General features: G+C 41.6%; 4 protein-coding genes across 4 annotated transcripts; 2 read left to right on the forward strand and 2 right to left on the reverse strand.

Annotated features, from left to right (window-relative positions):
* Positions 1-1,239: 1,239 nt before the first annotated feature.
* On the reverse strand, positions 1,240-4,570 carry napsa (napsin A aspartic peptidase). Its single transcript, XM_086096788.1, has 9 exons — positions 4,388-4,570; positions 4,007-4,160; positions 3,265-3,388; positions 2,741-2,859; positions 2,429-2,628; positions 2,239-2,361; positions 1,992-2,136; positions 1,821-1,919; positions 1,240-1,751 (listed from the first exon to the last, which is right to left on the reverse strand). Exons 1-9 carry the CDS (start codon positions 4,453-4,455, stop codon positions 1,590-1,592), a joined length of 1,194 nt encoding a protein of 397 aa, XP_085952914.1. The 5' UTR covers positions 4,456-4,570; the 3' UTR covers positions 1,240-1,589.
* A 3,139-nt stretch (positions 4,571-7,709) lies between these two features.
* On the forward strand, positions 7,710-10,277 carry LOC147182496 (uncharacterized). Its single transcript, XM_086081825.1, has 3 exons — positions 7,710-7,713; positions 9,325-9,379; positions 9,536-10,277. The coding sequence occupies exons 1-3, from the start codon at positions 7,710-7,712 to the stop codon at positions 10,275-10,277; spliced, it is 801 nt and encodes a 266-aa protein (XP_085937951.1).
* Positions 10,278-12,317: 2,040 nt separating this feature from the next.
* atf4b (activating transcription factor 4b) lies at positions 12,318-15,065 on the forward strand. Its single transcript, XM_086097163.1, has 3 exons — positions 12,318-12,517; positions 13,304-13,762; positions 13,839-15,065. Exons 2-3 carry the CDS (start codon positions 13,408-13,410, stop codon positions 14,795-14,797), a joined length of 1,314 nt encoding a protein of 437 aa, XP_085953289.1. The 5' UTR covers positions 12,318-12,517; positions 13,304-13,407; the 3' UTR covers positions 14,798-15,065.
* A 2,552-nt stretch (positions 15,066-17,617) lies between these two features.
* Positions 17,618-25,948, reverse strand: LOC147182498 (GTPase IMAP family member 8). The gene is made up of 6 exons (XM_086097281.1): positions 25,380-25,948; positions 23,905-24,469; positions 22,824-22,921; positions 22,619-22,750; positions 21,700-22,290; positions 17,618-19,597 (listed from the first exon to the last, which is right to left on the reverse strand). Exons 1-6 carry the CDS (start codon positions 25,408-25,410, stop codon positions 19,524-19,526), a joined length of 1,491 nt encoding a protein of 496 aa, XP_085953407.1. The 5' UTR covers positions 25,411-25,948; the 3' UTR covers positions 17,618-19,523.
* Positions 25,949-26,225: the final 277 nt, after the last annotated feature.

A 26,225-nucleotide genomic window follows, 5' to 3' on the forward strand; every position in this document is an offset into this window, starting at 1 on the left:
AAAAGCTAGTTTTAATTTCATCATCGTTTAAATCAGGCTTTGCAAGAATATTGGATTAGGGTGTTCTGGTGTCCTGTTTGAAGACGAATGCATAACATGTTGCCCAATTCATGTGGAAACTAGTCATGTGTTGCCAACCAGCAAGTGTGTCAGGTGAAGGCAATATCCATCTGAAAATGTCAGACTGCACCCACTGATTGGCTGTGCTGTCATTACTTGGGAGTAAAACACAGCAGCACGCCGTGGTCATGAGCAGAAACTATTCCCTTGTGACTGCCTGCGTGTACAGAGCTTCTCTTTGTTTCACTCGGATGAAGAGGACCTTTCTTCTCCACTTCCACAGCAGCTGATTGGTGCATATCTTTTTACTTGCTTGCGAGGATCATGCGTCACTTCGGGACTGAGGTTCCAAATGTGAGGACACTTTTTCAAGACTTTTAAAGAAGTTTTGCTGTCACCTGTTTTGTGTGTGTGTTAATCAGATATATGACGCATTGTGTTATCCGTAAATTTCTGCTGCTGTCCTGCAAAACTGGGCACTTGTTCCAATCAGTGCAACTAGTGTAAATGGGCGGTGGGCCTAACCACACCTCACTTGCTCTTCTGTAGTGTACATGTTCAAACTTCAACCCTAATGAACTTCCAGTGCAAGATTATCCTGGCCGGGTCACAGGGTCAGCGTAATATTAAGTAGACAGCTAAGTGGGGAGGTTCAAGTATTTGGCTCCAAAACGTGTCCCGAGTGCATGATGCTGATTTCTCCTGTCACATGTAGCCTTAGGATGAAGGACTGATGATGGTTAGAGCACTTTTATGGAGGCATTCAGTTACAGTACATATTCAGTTCAAAATATATGAAATAAAGTAGATACATATTTTTGTATTGTGCATTTGTAACCAAAAGGATTACTGGCAATGACTCTAGTACCTGTATGTATCATGAAGTGCTTTGTATTGGATTTCCTGACAAACCTTAATGGGTCTTTATGTGCATGTTAAATCTTCCTTTTGAAAATATATTTAAAAAAAAAACAAAGTACTCTGACAGAGAGTCACTGTGCCATGGTTTGTTCATTAAAATCAAAACCTAAAGTAGATTTCTACCTCTTCCTTGTGGTTCACACTAGCCACATGCTGCTATCTTGCATGCCGTGCTTTATCCCCAGCTTTATTTTATTTTTAGTACAGCCTTGTATCCTAGCAGTGCTTCACTTTGGACATATAAATAAATAAGACAAATGGGTTTTAAAAACTGTTTTATTTTTGTCTTGTTTTCTTTTAAGAAAACTAATTAGGGAACTTGCTCTCATTGAACCATACCAACATAATTTTGCAACTCTTTCAGTTACCTGTCCTATATGATAGAATCTAAGATTTACATTCAAATTTCTAACATGCGGTTGTTCTTTGTTCAGTTACAGAATACTTCCCTATTGGCTTGTTTCCCATCATTTCACACGAAAACCTCAACATGAATTAAAACCAGAGGTAACATATTGACTTGAGTGCACAATAGACAAATCAACAAAACACGGTGTCATCTTTAAATTCCAGTGCAATAAAAAAAAAATGTTAAGAAAAAGGGGGGCCTATTTGGCTGGTGCAAACCCCACACGATCAGCACTCCTGTCAAAGACCGTGTAATATTTCCTGATGAAAACGTCTCCCAGAATCCAAAGTGGACCAGCAGGGGGCGGAATGTCCATGGCCATGAAGCCCGAGAGGCAGATGGAAGTCCCCATCTGAGACTCCTGCGTCAGATTGACAGTGTTGGAAGGGTTACAAAAGAAAAAGAATGGACTATTTAACACAACTCATACCTTCATGACATAATCCTCTCCAGTCAGGTTAAACAGCTTCCCTCCAATGTTAAAGGAGATGAGAGGAAGGGAGTCAATCTTCTTACAGTCAATTAAATACTATGAAAGAAGTGGACATTATGTGTCAGAAACATCAAGTTGAGTATAAACCGCTACGTTGAAGAACCGGACCTCTCCCATCAACAGGGGCAGCGCTCCGATGGCTTTCTGCAGCGCTCTGATTTCCTCCACAGGACCAACCATCAGGGATGTCCCTGTGTCAACAATAGCCTGGCAGCCTGCCTTGCAAAGAGTCAGCTGCTCACCCACATCAACTCTGCGGCAGCGAACAAACAAGGCAAAACGGAAAGTTGAGTGGTTTATAGACCGGTACAAAACTATTCATGCTGTAATGCAGCCATGTGGGGTTTGTTCTCACGCATTCATCTTAATCTGCCAGTAGGCCTTGCGTGTGACGTTGACATAGTGCAGGTCCCCGGTGTAATACTGTGGATCCGACCCGCCCAGCATCAGCTCTCCTCCCACTGCTGCTGCAGGGTCCCTGAGAGGCAGACGCGTTACACACCCGTATCAAGGTGGTCGTTTATCTTGATGGGCACATTTTCTACCTGCTTATGTAGAAAGAGAAGACATTTTGCGGCAGCATCTTAGCCGCCATGGCAGTATCAAACACCGGGGTGACCTTGGCGACTGATATGGAGGGATAGGCCATACCCAGGACCCCATCAAAGCGAGCCACGGCAAATGTGATGCCAGGCTGCTTCACTGCTTCGCCAAACTGCTGTCCAGGCACAGACAAACCTGCTATCTGTCAAGCATAGGAAACGGAAAGAAAGGGCCTTTGTCGGATATAATGGAGATTGCGTGACCAACAAAAATTGTGGAATGTAGTCAAACAAAGGAGTTGGATGACAACTCACAGAGACTGTGTCTCCACTGATAAACCCAGACAAGCTGCCTCTGCCATATCGGATGGAAAAGCCAGTACCATTCTGAACATATGTAATCGATTTCTTTGAGTTGTAGCGATGATGAAGCCCTGGTGAGAGGCAGAGGGTCAAAATGGTATGGATTAATGGCGTAGACAAAAATCTCAGTGGAACTATTTACCGTTGTAAATGTCAGACTGCTAAACTGCCTTTGCTTGGCATCCATCCATCTTATATAACACGTTATTTATTGAAATTTTGTCATTTGATATTTCACATAAATTCTTGCTGGAATAACAAGTTAGGCTGGAATCACAACGCATGTCTCAAATAGCACAATTTGGATATGAGTCATGGGACTGAGCGTAAACAGGAAAAAACTGATCAGAAGCAGGCCTACTCAAAAACAAAACTATTTGTTTAATTAAAGTATTTTTAGATCTTGGCATTAAATCAGAATTGGTCCCATGAACCTGCCACCTACAAATCAACACAAAGTGGATCAGGTCACTCACAGCAGGCGACATCGAGGAATGAGCAGTGAATGGAGGGCACCCAGAGGTTGGAGGAGCCCGTGTCGAACAGCACAGTGAAGTCCTGTGGTGGGGAGCCGATAGTGATCGCCCCGAAGTACTGGGCCTCAAGACACAACACAACATCACAACAATGTTAATCTTGAGTACATGCAACTTTCAGAACAGATGTTGGAACTGTTGGCAGGTGTGACCTTGAAGATAAAAAGGTCGCTGTTATGAATTTTAAGTAGCAAATGCGCTTTACTTGGTGTGTGTCCCCCCGTTACATGTATTATATTTTAAAACAGTTAGTCTAGCAATCGAAAAGAAAAACATCACAGGGAAGGTGAATATTTATCAGCTGTGTTTTCTTGTATTAGTTATTTTGTTGTAACGTGCCGTGATCATGCAGCCACTATACAACCTTATCACGACAGCCTTGCATGTTGCAACAAATGTTGACAGGTGTCCTTGACAGGTATTCAACTTTTTTCTTTTTTTTTTTACAATTAGACTAGTCAAGCAGATACTGTCGTTACATAATTCCAATAATGAAATTATATACTACAGAGAGTTGTTTTGTTTTGTTTTATTTCTATATACAGATTAGGTGGGGCAGTGTCACACTCCCTGACATTCAAAGTTGGTGTAAACAGCTTAAACAGGTGTGGCAACATTTCTCAATGACAACTATGCACCGTTAAAAACATTACTATATGTGGAGTAGGCTACTGGCACGCACATCCATAAAGTTAGTCAGCCTCTCCACGGGTACTTCTGGGGAGGGTGCGCTTTCCGGAGCGCCACTCGACTTCGCCAAAGCCCGAATTTGATCCAGAGACATTCCATTATCGCTAATGATGCGACGGAGGCTTCTGGTCTTCTGAAGGGGTATCCTAAAAACAACAACTGTTACAGATTAACTGCTTCCCTTTTCCGGGTTCATATAGGGTAAAACGAAACAAAAAACAACTTTAATAATAACCTACGTGGTGGTGACAATTACATTGCAGAAATATTCATCTGAAATTGTTATAACAAATTCTAGTACAATACATTCTAATAATCACATACTTTAGTGAGCAATACGTCTTCTAAATTCTAATATATTCAAATACAGTACCTTATAATTGCGATGCTGTGTGCCACAAGCAACACACCGACTAAGGAGAAAATCCCCAGGCGTGTCATTTCTGTCCAGGAAAAAAAAAGTATATTTTTTCGTGTTTTAATGTCGCTTAAATTCTATATAACAAACCAACCGACGCATGTGTTTAAAGATGGAGTTTCGACATTGTCCGCGTTCACTCGGTTATCTTCGACCCGAAGCGCCCATTGGAGGAAGCCGATATGACAGTTGTTCCTATTGGTTGAGGCATATGTCAATCATTTAGTATTACACAAATAGGCCGACGGTCACGAGTGACACCGTGACCAGGAGTGATAAGGCACGCATGAACCCGCTTTTGAAAACACAGCTGACACAAGGTTCAACATTATGGAGACATACAATTTAAATGAATGTTATATGGTATGTATGTGTTCATGTTTTGTTGTTTGAGCATTAAAGACCATCCTTAATCCAGCAAAACACTACCCATGATACACATGGTACCTCGATGCACTTTTAAGATGGTACGGTTATGGGAGCACTTTCCGTTATTAAGCCGCCCAAGTCATATTTTACATCAGAAAAAAAATCATACAGCGCACCACAAAACAATGATGTCACAAAAAGTGGGGTCAGTCATGCACCTTCTGCCAGAGGAGGACTATTAAACTGTAAAGTGAATTTGGATATTTGCTTATAAATGCTTTATACATAAAATATTATAATTGCTGAAAACATTTGCACACAACTCTCTCAAGACTGAGAACTATGTAGTGGCCAAAAGGTTAAGGTTGTCATCTGCCATTGTGACAGGAGATTCAATTTAAACATAAATATTCCAGATGTATTTATTTTTATTTTGTTGTGGCTAAATCAGCTGCATGACTCCACCCCTCACTTGCTCTATAAGAACTTTAGCGGCAGCCCTTTTGTTAGCATCAGCGGTTATCTGGTGCAATTGTGCAGTTTGCTGGCTAGCTATCCCTGCTCCCCAAAATTGCATCTTTACTTTGGATAGTCAGCTGACATTCCAGCTTTAGAGTGCCTTATTGTTGGCTATGAATGCGCACATAGAGAAAGGGGGATTAGCTAGGAGGGTGACCTTTTTGTCTTTAAATTCCGATTTAACATAGGGTATGGTTTGGGGCTTCACGTTGGCATGTCTGCTTTAGAGAGTATCAAAGTTGCAGTGTGGAAAAGCCTTAAAAGCTGTAAGCAGATTTTTTTTTAAATGCGGCTGAAACATGTGTACACATATATTTCATTGACAGTGGAGTGGAACGTGGTTTTAGTGCATTCAGAGGACACATCCACAACATTTGAGAACTGAGAAAAGGGCTCTGTATAGGGAAATTAATAATGTCAGTGTCTTATGTTGACACCCACACGCACTCACTCACTCACTCACTCACATACTCACTAATTGTCTGCAAACATGTAATGTATTCAAAAACTTTACAGGTCTTTACGATTTGTGGACAAACAGTTTGCCTTTACACTTTCAACTTCTAATTCTTTCTTTTGATAATATAGTCATCTGTGAAAAGTATCTTAACGCTTTTGGAACCAACAAAGTGGCAAGTAACACGAGATGAATCTACTTTCAGGCCTTTGTCCGCTTGTACAAACAAGGATACATATTTTGTATTTAGAATTTCTGCAAGCATTTCTGAATCTGCATCCCCACGGATACATCATTTGGATTTGTTTCCCATTGATGAAAGCATCAATCAGTACAGCCACGGCCACACCCCGGATCCAGCATATCGTGGATATTCAACAATATTGTCCATGCCTACTAAATAATTGATATCTCAGCTCCTGAAGCAGATCGAAACATAATTCCAAAAACATTTCAGAGCTTACACATGTGCCGTTCACACAAAGCGAAGTTTATTATTATAAACCTTTACTATTTAAAAAAATAAATTAAAAAAAATCAACAAACAACAGTGTCGCATCTGCGGGTGTGTTTTTGGACACAGTTGTCATGCTGCCTGAATGTCAGCCTATGTTAGTGCTATGTTAGTCCATGAAAAGGCATAATTTTGTTGTTTTTGTTATTTATTTATTTGTATAAATGTGTGTAAAATCAACATAGTTCTTTTTTTTAATATACTTAGTAATGAATTTCGCTGTTCAGTTTCCTTTTCTACTCATTCTGTACAGGTCAGTAACTGACATTTGCCTTATTGCCGCCAAGTGGCAGAATTATATTGTAACTGAGCAACTCATTGACAATTGTAACAGCTCCGATGCATGGAATTCATAACATATGCTCTGAAGTTATTTTATGCAGCCCACTAGTGTTGTGCTTGCAGCCCAAGGTCGACATGTGAACGGTATAGCTGCATGGTTAAGAACCACTTATTTAGACATTTCAGTTATGAATTCATGGCCAGCCCTATATGAGTCATGGTTTCACCCTGGCCACCCCAATAAAAAATGAGCAAAACATTATTAAATAATTTAATAATATCTATTGAATGCTAAAGTAGTAATTAAAATGAACACAATACATAAGTGATGTGAGGCAGAAACCACTAAATACAGTGACAAATGACAAATAACACCCAATTACATTTCCTGTCCATCAAGTTCAAGATTTAAAAAAAGAATAGAAAACTTTTCGTGGGAGTAACTGATTTTTTTGTATGTAAGTGATCCACCCACCTGACACTATATATACGGATGCAGCAGTAGGTACAAGAAAGGTTTGATGACATCGTGGGATGAAAAAGGAACGGTAAGCATAGATAAACTATTGCATAGCAAAATGCATGTTTTATGGGACAGAGATTCATTAAGAATGTATCCATTTGGAACGCACGATCGTGTTTGTCTTTTTTGGTGGATGCAAGCCTGATTGCACGTAAACAGAAATGACAAAGAAAAAAATTATAAAATGCTGAGGAAAAAATAGAAACGTGTTCAATGCAAATACAATCTTAGGTGTCAACCGTATTATGTATTTGAGATGTATATATATGTATGACTATAATCCTCTTTCTTGGTCTTTCAAATTCATGAGAGTGTGTAAATAGTGATCAACTTTTGAGATAAGCACTACTAGTTTTGCAGTATTGTAAAAATAGTATGCGGCTGGGTGCAAGACAAGCATGGATCCAGTAAAAAAAAATTCTTTCTCCCAGTGCTAATGGTCCTTAAATGATACCAAGTGGCGGTTGAGAAAATAATGTGTAAATCTATTTTTCAAAAAAAGATAAAATGCTGGAAGTGCTTAACTGGGGCGATAACGATTTCAGATTTCTGAAAACATGTCCTTGTTTCTTCATTCTATTGCATTCCTTCAAGATGTTTCCGTCATGCAACAATGGGTGACAAGTGGTGACAGCTGTTCAAAAATGTTACTCCCTGCATTCCAATCTATTTGAACAGAGTCGGATTTGGCTGCAGATTGTATTTACAGTGTGTTACAGTACCACAATTAATTTGTATCACAAAGATAGGGACATGTTAAAAGTCTTAATTATAATCCATCGTAAGGGTAATAGTGACACATATCAATGGATAGCATTGAAAATAACAATAGTGTATTCTTTTGGTATGTTTTGATCTTTTTTGTTTTAGATTTACAGCCCAAGTGGTAATGCACTAATACTACAATAGTCATAACATTAAAAATATATATATAAAAATCCCTGTAGTACTATTGGGTTAATTTATAAAAGTACAGTATTTGTTATTATTGTTATGTGTGAATGGGGACATTACCTTCAGTTTATTCTAATAAAAGAATAATGTTGTTGTGCAACAGTGTGTATTATTTTTTGGTTAATTCTTCTTATTATTATTATTTTGATCATATAGCCTACTTCCACAAAGAGCAATTACCCCTCTGGCTACAGGCATCTTTATCCTCTTTGTCCAGCTCCATAGCCGCACACAGTCATTTACATGGATGCCAAAAAGTTCAACAGGTGCAATCGAACGTCATTCACAGAGGCACTGACAAAGGTATGAAATAAACGTTTGCCCTAATTTGTCATTAACACATTAAATTAAAAAGCTTTGCCCTTTGCTCCAGCCTGCAGAGAACTATGAAAGAAAGCTACCCTCTCGTAATCCTCGACCCCCTCCACCCAACAGCAGGCAAGCATCAGTTCGGCAGAATTCTTCCCTACTCAGCAGAGAAAACGTGAGTGGAAACTGCCCTCCACATGCGTCACAGGCTGCTATTGTTCACCTAAGACAGTGGAACAAATGCTCAATATAGCCAGAAAGCTGTATTGTAAAAATTCAGGGTTTCTTTATTCAAGACAGATAATGGGATGTTGCTTGTTGGCATGTGACTCAGTGTGATGGGCACATTTCTTTTGTCTTCAACAGCGTCTACCCCAGGCACCTATAACGTCAGAAAATGAGCCACTATACATTGAAATAGAGGAGATCTTGCCACGAAACAACGTCACGGTGAGAAAGACGTAGTATGTATCGTCTCGTGCAATGAGAGGACAAACAGCCAAATTGTGTTTATCTCAGTGTTTAACCTTAAGAACACACGGTTTTTGCCCCCAAATCAAGCTTTAAAAAAAAACATGTACTAAAATGTCAAAATAATGACCAGGACATGTAGACAGCATTTGTAGACACCAGTTTATACAGTTTATCAGCAAAAAAAGAAAAGAAAAGTTGATTAAGTGTTGAGTTATGCTTTAACACTGTTTTTTTTTTTTGTTACATTCATGATACACTGTCAAATCATCAGCAGATATAATAAGAACAAATGTACATTTTAATCTGGGCTTTTGTCTCTTACAGAATATCAATTGGATGCGAAATGTTTCAAGTATGTATACAGTTTAATTTCTATGAATGCATACAGTAAAGACCAAACTTTCTTGTAACATTTTCAGCTAAAAGATATTTTTTTAATGTGCAATAAATGAAAGTGAATCTAATCTTAGAATGTGCTGGATTTTTGACAGTGACTTCGTACATGACTCCGCCGTTGCATGGATTTAGCCTTGAGGAAAAAATAAGGTAACCACAGGAATTTATCTGATCACTCCAGGATAGCAATCGTTAATAGGGGCCTACGTTTGACAGGAGTCTGCCTGAATGAATACAGAGCGTCCAAATTTCATTTTGTGGAGTGTCAAATATTTACAACACTTTTTTTTTCTCCCCACTTCACAGGGTCTTCAACCAGAGAGCTTTAAATACAAAGCAGGCCCTTTGCATCTTTAATGAACTTATGTCAGAGCGCCATCAACGACTGCAAGGCTATATTTTAGAGTTAAAATCCATCTCTAAACTTTTGGACAAAGAGAAGAAGCTGATCAAGGGTATGGGCATAGCTGGAGGCACCACAGGTGCAGTGGGAGGAGTGGCTGCAGTGGTTGGGATCATTTTGGCACCGATGACCATGGGCACCTCCCTGGTTGTTACAGCCGCTGGTGTTACTATGTTGGGGGCAGCAGGAGGAATGAGTGCTCGTGCTTCTAAGCCCAACAAAAATATTGGAGACAAAAACATGATTCAGAAACTTGTCCGGAATTACATGTTAGATGTTTCTGACATTGAACAGTCTCTGAATTTTATCCGCTGTGAAATGAAGGAAGTGCAAAAGCACGATCTTGTGCGATTGCAGCATGCTGGGGCGCTGCCTGACGCATTGGCAGTTGCACATGAATTACAGTATGTAATGAATAACATAAAAAATGCTAGCGATGCTGTGTACATAAGAAGAATGTATTCTGAGATGCTGCTACAGGCTTTTATTGCACAAATAGATCCGTATTTTAAGGAAAAGGGTGAACACAAAAGGGTTAGGATGTCCACTAAGAGCAAACTTTCAGGGAAAATTCAACTGCTGGCCCAAAATCTTCAAGAGGAGCTTGACTATCTGAATTTTGTGTGGGAATGTATTGTAGCATAGACAATATTATATATGGATGTAAATGTTTGATTTTGTGTAAGCTTCCATTTGCGAATTTGATATTTTTTTTGTGTGTGTAGGGGGGGGGGGGGGTTGTCTTAAGTATTTGCTCAAAAGTTGCAGGAGTCTGATCTTAATTAAAATAATTAACTCACTCACTGCCATTGACGGCTATAAACGTCAAAAATTCATTTGAACTATTTCTATCAGTTTAACATTTTTTTCCACTTTTGTTAACAAGAGTATGAAAACCGGAGGGGTGCCAAAAGACGTTAAAAGACGTTCACTATGTTTTTTGAGGGTTTTTTTGGAAACGGGTGGAGGAAAGCCTTGGCCAGCTGTGCTGAAAGTATCAAACAGATCTAGTTAGTATAATGACTATTTTTGGCCCCTAGATGGCAGCGATGACTCTCTTTGGACAAGATTGGGTGGGCGTCAGTAGAAGACGTGAGGCGGAGCTAGAGTGTTGAGGGGAGAATGATGAAGCGAAAATGGCGACCGGTTGCAAGCAGCTCACGCTTGAACATTTTTTTCAAAGACGAAAAGCATCGACCAATGCTAAAGAGCACATTGATGACGACGATGATGATAATGGTGACTCCGAGGTTGACGCCGAAGTTAGAAGCGTTGACGCGGCGGCTATGATCACGTCGTAAAGCCTCACCGGCTAGCGATGCTAACGGCGGAAAACGCGGAACACAACCGAGCACACAGGCGGACGTTCAATCGGACGATGAAGAGTACCCCGAGTCCAATGCATATTCATCGGAGGTGCGGGTACAGTCTGATCACGGAGAAGACACTGGTTCTGGACTACGATACCACCATGAATGGAGTGGATAAGATGGATCAGAACATCTACCACCCGGTATAGGAACTGAAGGACATGAGGAAGCCAGACGTAACACCACCGTAACGTAACCGTATCATGATCCTGATAGTAGACTTGATGGCAACATGGCCAAACACACACTGCAGTATATACTTGCTATTTCCCGGAAAAAAAGGCCGGTAAGAAAGTGTAGCGTCTGCACGCGAAGAGGCAATCGCAGTGAAACTAATCTGTTGTGCAAATCCTGTTGCGTCTCCTTGCACGCAGGGGAGTGTTACACAAAAAGAAAAACTGTAGTTGAAACATCCACATAATTGTAAATAGCACCACAGTTGCACACATTTGTAAATAGTTTGCCAAATTGTTTTGTCAAATTGTTACACTGTTGAATGTAAATAAACGTATTTTGCTATCAAAGAACACTTTTTCATTGTTGGTGTTAGTGTTTTATAGAAGTAAAGCACTGTTTAGATGTTTGTGGCATCATTCATGGAAAAAAAAAGGTGTCAAATTCACTAGAGTGCATGAAATAATATCGTTTCACTAAAAGCTTGATTTCTCCGTATTTTGGTCCAAAACAGAGCATTTGGATGAAACTAACCATTTGGATGAAACTAACCATTTTCTATTGTTGATTACTGAAAAACGGAATAAGGTAGAAACAAACTTTTTTTTCTGATGAAAGATGAGAGTTCAATCTTTCATTTGATAGTATGTGTGTTTCCATAGTCCAAACACAAAAGATCAGTCAAAATGCTTAAATCGGCTGGCACCCACAGCATCCCTTTTCTGAAAACGTCTGGCAGTCAAAGAGTTAATAATCTTTAAAAAATATGGCAGTGAATGAGTTAACATTAAAAACTAGAATGTAGAATGTTGGCGTTGTAATTATTTTACTAATCATATAAACTAAATTTATCAGAGTTTTAAAATTGTGTAAGTTACTGTCTTGGCTTGAAATCTTAAGTGGACAATTTCAATTTGTATTACTTTGTCATTTCACTTAACCCCCCCCCCCCCCACGTGTTGTTGTTTCAGTAGCGCACAAATGAATTATGAATAAATGTATTCATTTGCTAAAAAATAAAATAAAAAAGTGGTGGTTATTCATTTTATTAGAAAGTGGAAGTACGTCAACAGTACAAAATATAGTCCTTGGCGGAGTGATCACTCACACGCATAATGCGGAAGCATACCGGAGGGCAGAACAAGTTTACCATTGAAGCCGTTCACCGACCGCACGCCATATTGCCTTCCGCACAGCAACAAGCAGCACAACAGGATTCACGGACATCGCTCTATTTTTTGCCGAAATGGCAGTGTGAAAGTGTGCAGCGACCCAGCAGCAGCCAACAAAACAGTGCATCCAACCAGTGCACTGAGTTACTTATAATTCAGCGAAAATGTCGTAAGTATTGAAATTGTGACTTCCTCGTTCCTTGTGTTGGGCCTGGCGTGGCCGCCGTAATCGGCGACGTCGTGGTATGTGTGCTTGAATTGAACTACAATCCAAGTACAACAATTCAATTACACAGTTTTGAATATTTTTAATCGCAGACAAAATTAATGTTGTAAAGATTGATTAACCGTGGCTGACGTAACTTGTGACATTGGGAAGCAATCTTGTGATATGTTTTCAATCTATCCATAATTATCCCCATCATTAACTCAACTTGTGAAAACATTTAGATTTTTTTTTATCCTCCGTTGTTATAAATATAAATGTCATTTTGGTACTTTGATGTGCCTACGTGGCTGTCGAACAAGATCGTTACCGTGTGATAAAATGGCGGCTTTGTGTGCTGGGGGAGGGGGGAAGTCTTTGACCTTTTTGGAGACGATTGACGTCACAGGCACGACAGCACGTGACTTGTTTTCCCCCCCTGCAGCGATAGGGGGCAGTGTTGTCGTAATTTATAAACAAAAAGCAATACCTGCAAATGTCTTAGCCAGGATAACATTTTATTCTGGTCATACAATTGTATATATGACTAAATAAAATAAATGATTAAAAAAATACATCTTAAATTCTGTATATCCTCTTATTTTTCTTTTTTATTACATTTTACTCACTTTAGAAGCATTTCAGTGTTCATTGTTGTGCCAAGTCAACGACCCACATGTTTTAACATACCACCAGAAAGTGAACATTGTCACTCAAGGTAATTGTAACCAAATATATTACTGTTTCCAGGTCCCACGTGGAAACCCTCAGCACTGCTGCACACGACAGCAACAAAGCATTTGGCACCTTCAGAACATTGTCACGCACTCCTCTTGTGACCAACAACAGCCACTATGACCATGATGATGACAAGCTCACTGTTTGGCCTGGAAGACATGGAGGCCCTTCTGTGGGAGCCTTCCTCTCCCATGGCTGACGCTGTAGGCTTAGTTGCACTTCACCCTGACCTAGGGGACCATCGCAAAGGAGGACCAACCTCAGTGGATGGAGTCACATCACCAATGTCACCATTCAACTCCTCATTTCTGTCGTCTTCTTCCTCTCCCCCTTCCTTATATTCCCCCCCTCGTTCACCGCCGGCTGTCCCCCAGGGGAAAATTGGGGTTTCATCTGACCCGCTTCCTTTCCCCTGGCTGGTCCAATCTGGGCAGTTGAGAGATACTGAGGTGGTCTCAACTGACAGCAAAGGTGCCTATTATTATTATTATTATTATTATTATTGATTTGTAGTTTAACTGACTGATGGTGTCCATTTTACCCTCAGATGATGTGTTTGGTGACCTGGACTGGATGGCTGAAAGAGTGGATCTGAGCGACTTTGACCTGGACTCTCTGATAGGGGCCTGCAGTCCTAACGAAGAGTCTCCCAGTGATCCAGATGACCTCCTGGCCTCGCTTGTTTGCCCCATTGAGCTTGATTCACTCCCAATTGCCACTCTGCCACATCTTGCTCCTCCTACACCAGATATTGCTCACTCGCCCTCTGTTGGTTCTGATCCACTTATTTCCTCAGCAGAACCAGCATCTCACAGTGATGAGTGTGGTGTTCCCTCCCCTTCCCCATCTCTCCCAGAAGCCCAAGAGGAGTTAGAAATCAAATCGGAACCAACATATGCTGACTCCCCATGTTCTTCCTCACCGTATGTTGACTCTCCCTCCTCTCCTGCATACACCCTGGACCTAGGTAGTGAAGTGGATGTTCCCATGGATGAGGTGAAGCCAGTGGTAGTGACCGTGGTGCCTCAGGTCCAAAGGGTTGTGCTCTCCCTTTCACCAACACGAATTGTCCTTGTGCTGGCTCCTAAAAATGATGGAAGTGTGCCCTGTACTGCATCCGCTCGGTCCAGCGTTGATCATTCCTCTCCCCCAGCCTCGCCTCCAACAAGGTCGTCCAGAGCCAGACCATACCCTGATCCCAAACAAAAAGATAGGCCACCCATGCCCACAGTCAAAGTTAAGTCATTCCAAGGTGCAGATGCAAGAGAAACTTTGAAGGCGCCAAAGAACAAGAAGTTAAAGAAGATGGAGCAGAATAAGACGGCAGCCACTCGCTATCGGCAGAAAAAAAGGGCGGAGCAAGATGCCCTGTCAACGGATTACTCTGTGCTTGAGAGGAAGAATGTAGAGCTGAAAGAGAAGGCTGAATCTATGGCGAGAGAGATCGAGTACCTCAAAGAGCTCATGGATGAAGTCCGTCTGGCAAGGTTGAAAAACGGACTTTGAGCACTGACGTGCTCACTATTTTTATCTGTTGCAGAGCTAACCTCTACTGCATGAATTGCACACCTGGATTTTAAGTATAGCACACGAGTATATCCTTTTTAATATTATTCAAATGTACTAAGAGTAGCTTCCGGTACAGTTCCATGTCATGCATGTTTCTCATCTCTGGGCCTCAGTCATTATTGTTGGGCCTTTACGCTGTTTTAAATATGTATTACTAAAACCATCTGTATTATAACTTGAAAATAAAGATGACATAAATTGGTTACTTCGTGACTTTCTTTTTTTGGGGGTGGGGCGGGGCTGTCAGGCCATTAACAAGAAATGGTGCATTATAATTAAAAAGCTTGAAAGGTAATAGGAAGTTAATTGATTTTGCCAACAGCTGTAGAAAAGTGATAAATGTTCATGTGTCTTGGGCTGTACGGCAGCAATGAGGGGCCGTGTATAGTTCTGTTTTCGTTACACTACGCAAATATCTAGAGTAGCTCTTTGATTGGAGCATGTGCAGGTGACAGTTAATCATGTTCTGAAGCAGAGAGCAGTGTGGGCCTGGCTCCGAGCAAAGGAGAAAACGCTGATAGTGCTGACATCCGCAAATCTGAAATAATAGTAAAAAAAAAAAGTACATTCAGCTAATCACTGTCATCTGTTCACTTTAGGAAACATTTGTAGTAATGTCATCCAAAATGGTGCAGAAGTACACGAATAGGAAAATATGACGTCTTCAAACTAGAAACTGCTCTGATATTTAAAATAGAGGCTGTTGGGTGATGCTCATCCTTAAGGAAAAAATATAAATACAAACGCAACCCTTGTGAGAAACAAGCGGTTTGGTAAATGGATTTAATGGGTAGGAAGTCATGAAACATCACACCTAAATTTGTGCTTTCTGAAAATGTATGCAAAAGGTATGTAATTGGCACGGTACTAACCGAAATTAAGTACATTTCTTAACTTAATCTGACAAAATTACAGGTAACTATAGATTTATGAAATTATTGGAAGACCACTAGAAATTGTTTCACGTGTTTAAACAAAGTGAAATATTCAGTTACATCAATACAATTTAGTGACAATCTGGTGCAATCTGCTTTCGCATTCAGAAAAACCTGTAAAAGCTATTCCTCGCTCAAATGAGTGAATGGCGAAGGTGACATGCTAACTTTAAACGTTTTGTTTGTTTAGCACAAGATGTCGCCACAGAGCCACATTTCCCACAATGCATTGCCGGCGGGCGGCAGTAGTCCATGAGACAAAAGTGTGTGTGTGTGTATGTATATGGTCTTGTTTTTGTACATAGTGAGGCCAACATTTCGGGATTTCACAGAGTTGTGGGGCCCATCTATCCATGTGGGGCCATTTTGCTGGGCCCCACAAGTTTGACCTCTTTTTGAGGGTCAAAACTTGGTTTTAGAGTTTAGGTTTGAATTGGGTTATGGTTGAGGTGAGAGTATGGAATAGGGGTAGGCAATCATTTTTGATGGTGGGGTTAGGGGAAGAGGCTAGGAAATGCATTATGTCAATGAGATGGCCCCACAAAGAGAGTAAAAGAAACATGTGTGTGTGTGTGTGTGTGTGTGCGCACGTGCACACGTGCGTCCTTGCGTGCGCGCACGCGCGCGTGTGTGTGTAGCGCAAATAAAGTGAACTATGAAAACGAGCATACGGATTGCTGCAATCAACAGATCCAATATGACACGAACAACGTTCATGTTTGTTCGAATCTCTTCATTTCAGGCAAACTTTTATTGTAAATCCGTTTTTTATATATATATATAGTTACAAATCTTGAAAAGCACAATTTTATACTTTATTGTGCTTTTTGTTGTTGAAAGAGTGACAGCGAGCTGTAAAAAACAACCCCCCACCCCCCAAAAAAACTGTCAATATCCCACAATAAGAAAAACAACACCCGCTCAAATCACGCTATTTTCTGTCATAATCCAGGGTGTCAAACTTGCATCAGGCAACTTTTGAGAAGGCCTTATTATTACTCTCCCCTTAAGTGTCTATCTATTTGGTTTATGCAGCGGTACCATTCCGGTCATAGCTTTATGACTCTTGTAGTCCTGAAAATCCTTCAAGGTTTGAAATTGGCTGGGTAAAAACAAAAACAACAACAACAGAAAAAAAACACCAATTGAAATACTGAAACATCTGAGTATGAAACTGCAGGGAAGATTTCATGATCGTTACTCCACTCAGACTTGTCGATCTGTTACGGGTCGGTTTTCTTCTTGTAGCAAATAAATGCCTTCTTGTCTAGTGTCTCAGAATACTTTTCCATCGTCTTGATTTTGGTGATATATATTTAAATTTTCAACTGACCAATTTGGTAATATATTAGGCATGAGACAACTGCATGAGATTGTGGGATAAGCTACTATTTTTTTTTTTTAGCACAATTAAGGTCGAACCCCTCAATAGCCAAAGTTTAGGATTTGTTAGTGTGTACATATATAATTGTATAACTTTTGTCCAATGACAGCAGTCATAAAGCATTTTATTTTTTAGCTAGTTAGGTTGCAATCATTACAAACTATTTGTACATAACCTATCTGTCAATTGAATAAAAAAAAAAATATTTCCTATAACATACATTATCTAAGTAGGTTACTCTATGACAGGGAAAAGTCTAAAGTCACTAGTATTATCTAAACATGCATGACAATGCATAAGTGTGTGTCGCATGAAGTATCTTGCGCTGTATTGAAATTCCATTTGACACGTCATTTGCAATGACAAAGAAGGCGTTTGATAGAATTCCCAGTGATCTACATTAAAAACACATCCACACAATAAAATGAAAGCGAGATATACACAACAATATATCGGTATCTTTTATTGTATGACAATGAACAAAGTGCTGATGATGTTACCGTCACCATTACAAGGAGCAACACAGCAAGTAACATCACTTTGCGCTAGTGAAGTGGCAAAACGTACACAGTGCAAAATGCTTCACTTAAAAGCGACATTAGAACATACTTTACACGGTAAATATGACACTGCATATACAATAAAGCCACAGAGGAACACTCTTGATTCAAACGAACGATCGAAACATCCACGTATCGAACTGTTAAGTCATGCTTGTAAGCGCTGCGGTAGGCTACATAATTAGATGAAGCACAGCGCCGTTAAAGCAAAAGTTCTTGTGTTTCTTATTTCTGCTTGCAGCCGTAAAAAGCACAGGGACGTGAAGTCAGAGCAGATATTCCCGTGGGTGTTAGTTATCAAGCGGGTTTCAATGGTGACAAGAAGTGAAGTTTGCCATCAAATCTCTAGGAACTCATTTATCTGCATGCGGTGTTCGAACATGCCTCAGACAGATGGATATATATATCTTGTAGGTTTACATAGCAGATTTATTCTAGACGTAGAAAAAGTTACTTGGTAGCCCTATTTTTGAGCTCCAGTGATTCATGAGGTTATGTGGTTTCTGTAGCATGCGAAAGCCTGACGTATTCTATAGGAAACAGCCCTGCAGCCAGGCTGTACTCCCACTATCACGCTTTGACGCTGAGGCACATAGAGCCGAGTTGAACTTGTCAACAAACACACCGTACCGGACGTATTAGCACAAATGGCGAAGCAGAGCCAGCCAGCCTTGGGTAGTAGCTCGCCGCGCTACTTCCTATACAGCCGCTCCCGTGGTGTTTGCATCCCTCTTCAGCACGAGAACCACTGCAGACAAGACTATATTTATGACTCAATTAGCTTAATGGACTACCATGATCTACTTGTTCAAAAGGATTCCAAGTAAATAACTGAGACCAAAGCGCAAAGACTCTCCTGTAGTTGCTGCAAACGGGCACTTTTTGATTCGATGAAATTGATGTAACCCATGTCTGCAGCATTTCAATCAGCATTACCCAGCTTTTCTGTGAAAGTGCCAGATTTTACCCGAGCGAGAGCAAGGCTGCTTCAACTCTGACTCACCGAGCAGAAACAAATCAAATATTAATGAAGGAAGCCGTTTTACAATTTTAATATCACTCAGGATTCATAGTTGTCATAAAACGATCCGCTTTCATGTGCAAAGGCGTACTGGAGTGAGTGAGCAAACATTGGCGAGTGGGTTCACTCGCTCCCAGCAGATTTCTCATCTATCATCATCTGGCACGGCAACGGTTTGGATTCGCCGTTCAATGGGTCGCTTTCCTGCAGAAGCGTTTCCCTACCAGGCCTTTGATTCGGCGAAATCAAAAAGCATGAGATAGAGTTGACGAGTTTTTCAAAATGAAAGGTGCACTAACAGAAAGAAGCGCTCCTCCCGTTAGTCTTTTAGCAGACATGAAAGAGACAACAAGCTGCCTTCTCCAGATAATGTCATCTTGGACAAATCCCTTCGCGATTGAAACGGATTAGACTTCTGATGTGCTCGCTGGCTGCATCACTCAACTCGACTCTTCAACTCTAAATCTTAACAGTGTGTGGATGGAACATTAGGTTACAGAGAGGACTTTGCTGCGGCACCTCATTCTGTAAATATATGCATGAAACGTTTCTTCCGCAAGAGTGCTCAAAAGTGATCCTTGTCCAACATCCATCAGTGTTTTTCCTCAAACACTGAGCTACTCACTATCATTCCCTCTTATTTCCTAAAACATCTAGAATGGCTATCTAGATGAGGCTAAAGGTACATGAGTTTAGGTTTGGTCCGACTGGACACTCAAAAAGAACAGTAAACGCACACAGGAGCTCTTAGCTTTCACTTTCATCACTGCAGCTGGCACCCTCGACAGTCGTCCTCTGGCTCGGTGTTGTCGGATGAGTAAGAGCTCTCCTCGCTCACTGTCAAATGCAACACAATTCAATTACACAATGTTGATGACAAGGCAACAACACCACACAGTCCGATGCACCACAGTGTCATCAGGTTTTTCATTCTGGCTCATGTCAACAGTTAAATAACCAGCGGACAGTCAACTAATACAAGAGCTGCGTCAAACATTTGGTGTTAACCAGTTAACTCATTCACTGCCATTGACGGCTATAGACGTCACAAATTCATTTGAACTATTTCTATTAGTTTAAAAAAAAATCCACTTTTGCTAACAAGAGTATAAAAACCTAGACATTTTTTGATTGTAAATTTAGACCAGATATAAAATTTGTGATTAATTGTTAGTTACTATTGAAGTCATGTGATTAATTACAATTAAAATGGCCTGACGGGCCTAATAAAAAAAATATAAAAAATAAATAAGGGGAGTTTAATCATAATTAATCGCATGATAATTTTATACCTGTTATTAATATACAATAAAAATATATAGGTCTTCATAAAAAATGAAAGGAAATGAACTAATAGAAATAGTTGAATTTTGAATTTTTGACGTCTATAGTCGTCAATGGCAGTGAATGAGTTACAGGAGGAAGTCAACCCCCCCCCCCCCCTCTTAAAAAAAACAATAATATGTTCTATACAGCCGTTTAATCTAAATATGTTATTCTGTTTAATATTGTCTTAGTGGAATATGAGTTAAGCAGTAAACTCCAGCCGTTTGTATCCAACTCAGGGGGCGGCCATTTTGCCACTGGAAGATGACATCATGTTGCTTAGGTCTCAGGTAACAACCAATCACAGTGCAGCTTGAGAAAACAGGTGAGCTGTGATTGGTCGTTGTCTGAGCAACATTGAAGTCATCTTCAGTCGACAATAAGTGGCAAAATGGCCACCCTGAGCTGGATAAAAACGGCTGGATTTTGCTTCATAACTCATATTCCACAAATGTAATATTAATCAGGATGTCATGTTTAGACTAGTGAGGTCACATATAACATATTATTGTCAAGAAATGTTTAAGGTTGACTTCCACTTTAGCTGTATGTTATTAGTTGTAGTTGTAATTTGTAGTGGTGTACTGCATCACACTGAAAGTCTCGTTCGGAATGCTTCAATTCACGCTTGAGTATATGAAATCAAATTTACCCAAATGAATTCCCTTGTGTCATCCAATCAGCTCCCTCAGCAGCCTGTGTCTTGTTCAGGTGATTCTCGTTGTCTCGTCAGTTTGTTTGTATCTAGTTGCTGGTTTGCGTTCAGTCCTTGGCGGATCATTGGTTCTTTGAGTCAGCCCCAATCCTCGAGTACCCCTATCCAGCCTGTTTTCAATGTCTCTCTCAGCCAACACACCTGAGGACCTGAGGCTTCAGGCAGAGCTTGCTGATTAGCTTATCGTTTGAAACACCTGTGTTGGCTGTGGGAGACATGGAAAACAGGCTGGATAGGGGTACTTGAGGACCGCGGTTGAGAACCACTGTTCTAGGAGATTCCAAAGTGCCTTATTTCATTTGTGTTTTTGTAATTAAATATATGTTTTTGTTGGCAAACATGTCGAGCTTTGCTGCTTCCCTGCACTTAGGTATTCAACCAAGCACACGCCTTGACAATTAAACCACCTAGTAATTGACATCAGGAGCCAGTCTAGTTGGCCCATTACCCATACTTAGTTCATACTCCTTGTGTTTTCATGTTGGCATCTGGTATATTGACTGGCCGCATAATTTTGATGCTCATTCTATATTTTTGGTCAAGGGGTGCGGTGATATGTAAAAACTGAATTACAAATGCATGGTAGATGACCACATTGTAGCCCAAGGACATCTTAAGGATATAAATTGATGACAGGCCTACGGGAGTGATGCTGTTTTTGAATACAATAAAATTGTCCACAAAAATACTGAGTCATGGTGGGGCAAATTAAGACTCTCTGATGACGCAATGCAGTTCTACAACACTAATCAACTCCCTCCCATAACGTCAATCGAAACTGAACATCATCCCTGTAAAAGCGATTCTTGATGCAGTTCTTGTATTGAATGTAATTAGATTACACATTTGTACCTATGGATTGTCAAGTATGTGTAGAAGTTAAAATTGCAAGACTTACGCCATTCGGTCTGCACAGGGAGGAAGGCCTTGTCCCCGTTCTCCCTGATCATCTCCTCAATCCTATCCAGGAGGTTTGAGACACTCCTGTCCTTGCCAGGGGTCTTACTGTCCAAGACGTGGTAATAGTTCCCACAATACTCAAGCAGTCTTTGGAGCTCCCGGCCCCCTCTGAGTATGTGCTCCTCAATGGGTGTTCGGCCCAGCCAGTCGCCACAGCTGAACAGTATCATAGTGTGGAGGCAGGCGGTGTCGCCAAACAGAGTCTCAATGTGGGACAGAAGGGTTCTTCTCTTCCTGGCGGTGAGGGAGGAGACGACGGGGAGAACCAGAAGCAGTGTGTGCGGTCCAGGTCGCAGAAGGGCGGCGCCACGCTGTGACTCCTGACGGATGCGCTTCGGCGTGCGCCGAACGGAGAACCAATCCCAGCCCGGGGTGTCGACTATGGTGACCCGGCGACCGGACACGAGCGCTTGCCTCCGGAGACAAAGGTCCGTCTCTTGGCCAGACTCAAAGAACCGACGGCCCAGAATGGCGTTCCCCACGGAGCTCTTTCCAACCCCTTTCCAACCTAACAACAGCAACCTTAGTTCTGCCAACAGATGAAGCAAGAAAAAACAATGAGCAACATGAGTGCAGATCTCCTCAAAGTTTTGCTCTGACCAACCAATCTGCACTACTGATTCAGAAGACCTTGGGCAGATTAGATTGGCAGAGCAGCACATACAGGCTGAAATCTGATTGGACAGAAAATCTACCAAACGGTATACTGGAAGCAGTGTAGCCGAGAGAAGAGAACCATTGAATGGTAAAAAAAAAAAAAAAAATCCTTTCTTTGGGCAGAATTGGGACACATATGCGCTCATCTTTCTTCATTTTCTCCATCACACACATTAACTCACACAAACAGCCCCTCATACCTCTGGGAGGACCTCCGATCATCTGCTCTCTCTGTCTAGCATGCTCCTCCATCCTCATCCTCTCCTCCTCCAGAGCTCTCCTTGCCTGCTCCTCTTCCAGCAAAATCAGCTCATTCACCTCAAAGTACCAGCCTGCACAAAAGCAGCCAGCATTCATCCAACAATGATGTCACATGAGGAAGTACAAAACAAAAGATACACAAACCTTGATTGTCAGTGATCATTTCCTCCACCTTTTCCATCAACTCAGGCACCTGTGTATTGTCCTCTGTGTCTTTCCAGCTGTTGTCAAAAGCATGATACCTGCAGGTGGAACAAACGTAGTGGAACTCAACTAAAAGTCACATATGTTTACATTTTCTCTCCTCCTCCTACTACTACTACTGTCTTCTAAGAATTTTTATCTTGCGCATTCCCCGTGGAAATCAGCTGTAAAACTGTTATTGTTTCCAGCACCTTTTATTCGCAAGTTATGAAAGCCTTTTCATTACTCAGCTGATTGTGGCAAGAAAAAAACGATACTCAACACAAAACAGCCTGAGGGATTGTTTACTTTGCAATATCATGCTTGCGTGAGCTAGCCTAAAGCTTAAGGTAAAGTATTGGGGCACCTTGCCTTTACTTTGCAGTAGTGTGTTCGTGTGAGCTAGCCTAAAGCTTAAGGTAACGTATTGGGACATCTTGCCCACGAGTAGTGGGGATTCACACGGACATGTCAAATTTCAAGGTAGAGTGTAAAGCGCCTATTGGGAAGTAATTCAGAATGAATCCAACATGGGGAGTTCCAACTACGAAATTGCTAATGGCAAGGACTGTCACAATTAAGTTCAAGATTTGTTTAGTATTGTGTTCGTGTGAGATAGCCTAAAGTTAGCATGCATCTAAGAGCTTAAACTCTTCTGTACAAAACTTCTGATTCTTGTTCTGTTTTTTTCTTTCTTTCTTTTTTGGTCCATTTGTTGGAAGAGAACATTCATGATTCCTCTAATGTTGGGCAAGATGCCCTGGCTTACAATTTCTGTTAGAGTTCTTCCCTAAGGTGTGTGATTAGCTTGAGGTCAGGCTTAGCATGCCTTAATGGACCTTCCCTTTTGCACTGGGTCCAAGTCATGCTGGATTTGAAGACTATTACCACAATGCTGGAGCCATCGAATAGTCTATAATGCTTCAATATGAACGATAACTAATTGTTAGGTGGACCTAGTACGGGGTCTATCCCAGCCCCTAGTAGTGGTTGGGACACACTAGCGCAGAGTTCGTGTATAAGCAAGCATACAGTAGTGTACCTGCTTCCACATCTCTCCACCAGCCACTGCAGGGCCTCTCCTGTGTTTGCGATGTGCTCCTCAATGAAGACGCCCTTCTGTAACTTGTCCACTCCAGTGAAAAGCACCATGGAGTATCTCCATGTACCACCCCCCAGAGCTCCTAGCTGCTCCTCCGCGGCTCTCCTTTCAGTGTCGGTGAAAGGCTGCGTGACGGACACCACCAGCAGGATTGCGTGAGGTCCAGGAGGGCACAGGATGGCCCCCATGCAGGGCCCTTCACTATCCAAGCTAGGCGGGGGCCTTGGCAGGCTTTCGGACTCAGCGCCAGTGTTTCCATTGTCGTCTGCTTCGGTGTCATCTTCTGCGTCGCTGGGGATGGCCCACGGGGGCGTATCTACCACTGTAACTCGACGGCCGAAGATCTCCGTCTGACCCACGTTGCTGTGAGTAGTCTCAGTCCCAGCATCAAAAATCTCTTCTCGCAGGATGATGTTGGCTGAGGAGGTCTTACCAGATTTTGGACCCCCAAGGATCAGCAGCCGGCGTTCAGGGGGGTGACGACCCCTGGCGTCCCCTGCCGAAACTATAGGACATAGGTAAGAAGTACTTAAGCACAGAAATTGCCCTCTACCTAAAGCAGTGATTCTCAAATATTGGAACTCTCCCTTGTTGTGGTATGCAAAAGAATCATGCTTAGTTAGAACAGTTTAGTTGTATTAAACCTTTAGTTCAATATCTTGACGTTTTTATTGATAGTGCAGTAGATAGATTTTAATTAAATCATAATTTAAATACAATGCGCATGCTTAAATTAATATTAAACATACTTTTAGGCACAAAACCTCAGTGTCCTTTGTGATGATTACTTTGGTCTGTAGGCTACTACGCTATCATACATGATTGCTGGTCATGATGGAGAGCCAGGTATTTTTTTAGGTGGCACTTGCTGGTGTAAAAGTATTTTTTCTTCGGCCAAAGCCTTTCCATGTGTCTTACTTATCTGAGCTTCTCTGCTGCTTCAAAAGTCTTCTCATTGACTAATTTAGTTCTTGTCCTTCCCTCCCTATCGTCCCTTTCAGCATGCTGCCTTTATGTTTCCTTTACGTCCGAAAAGAAATATGGGTCAGAGAGGAGGAACCTTGGACACTTTCCAGGAAGCACGTCATATGCACAAACAGGATTTTTCAAATACAAAGTTACAAGAGAAATGATACACATCAAGGTAAGATGTTAATGCTGAAAATGATACACATTACAAAAGCAAATGGCTCTGCAGGGGTGATGTAAAGGGGGGCGATGTAAAGGGGGCGATATGGGGAGGAGAGTAAGGCTTAGTGAGCAATCCAGCTCCGAAGTGCGCTGCTGAACACATGAGGACTAGCAACAGTTTCTCAGGCTTGAGGATGACTGTCAAGAATTTCAAACCGAAATCCACTGACTGAACGAGAGGGTCTGAGCTGGAGGTGTGCGGCAAAGGATGAAAACACACTTACCAGTGTCAGAGGCAGAGGACACAGCAGCCATCTTGTGTGTAGAACCTCTGGCTTCCTCCTCCTCAGCCCCCCTCCTCCGTCTTCTTCTTGCCTCCACTTTGGATTCCTCTTGTAGCCTCTTCAGAGAGAAGAGTGAGCGGCGATGGATCCTGAGCAGGGTGCAGAAAGCTGGCAGCTCAAGTGCTCTTCCTCTCTGACCCTCATTCTACTGCAGCGTAGCCCTCTGTGGTCTCCCTCCTCTGCCTACCCTGCCTATGCCATTCAACCCCCCCCCCCCCCCACACTTTTTGGTAATCTTTTAACCCTTCGCCCCAGTCTTTTCCTTCATTCCTTCTGTTTCTTATCCCACTTCTGTTGTGTCAGCACCCCCTTTGTCTCATTTATCTATCTGAGCAGACTGAGCAACCTTCATACGTGTAGTCCATCTTTGTAGCAGCAATTACATGTCTCATCACATTTAAAGCATACGAGAACGCTGTTGCTCAGCAGCATCAGCAGCAGCATCTGTGGGCAGCGGATCTAGACTGCAGTCAGGAGGACAGATAGAAAGATGGATGGACAGAGAGAGATGTGAGGGGTGGGGGGTGGGCGGTTGCAATAATTGCAAGAAGCGAGATTTACAGCTGAGTGTATCCTGCAGCTGCTGCATCAAGCACAAACACAACTCTTTATGACACCCGCAGACACAGATGACGTACAACCGCTACACCGCATGAATAATTCTATCAGTCATGTAAAATGCATGCATGGCCATGCACGTTATATAACACACACGCTCAATTATCGAGAATGAAAGTGTCCCTTTTGCGTGCATTATTTCTGATGGATGAATCCGGATTACAAAGT

The sequence above is a fragment of the Leptonotus elevatus genome, chromosome 1 (assembly GCF_054856555.1).
Source record: "Leptonotus elevatus isolate MCC_2025b chromosome 1, RoL_Lele_1.0, whole genome shotgun sequence".
NCBI classification, from domain to species: Eukaryota; Metazoa; Chordata; class Actinopteri; order Syngnathiformes; family Syngnathidae; genus Leptonotus; species Leptonotus elevatus.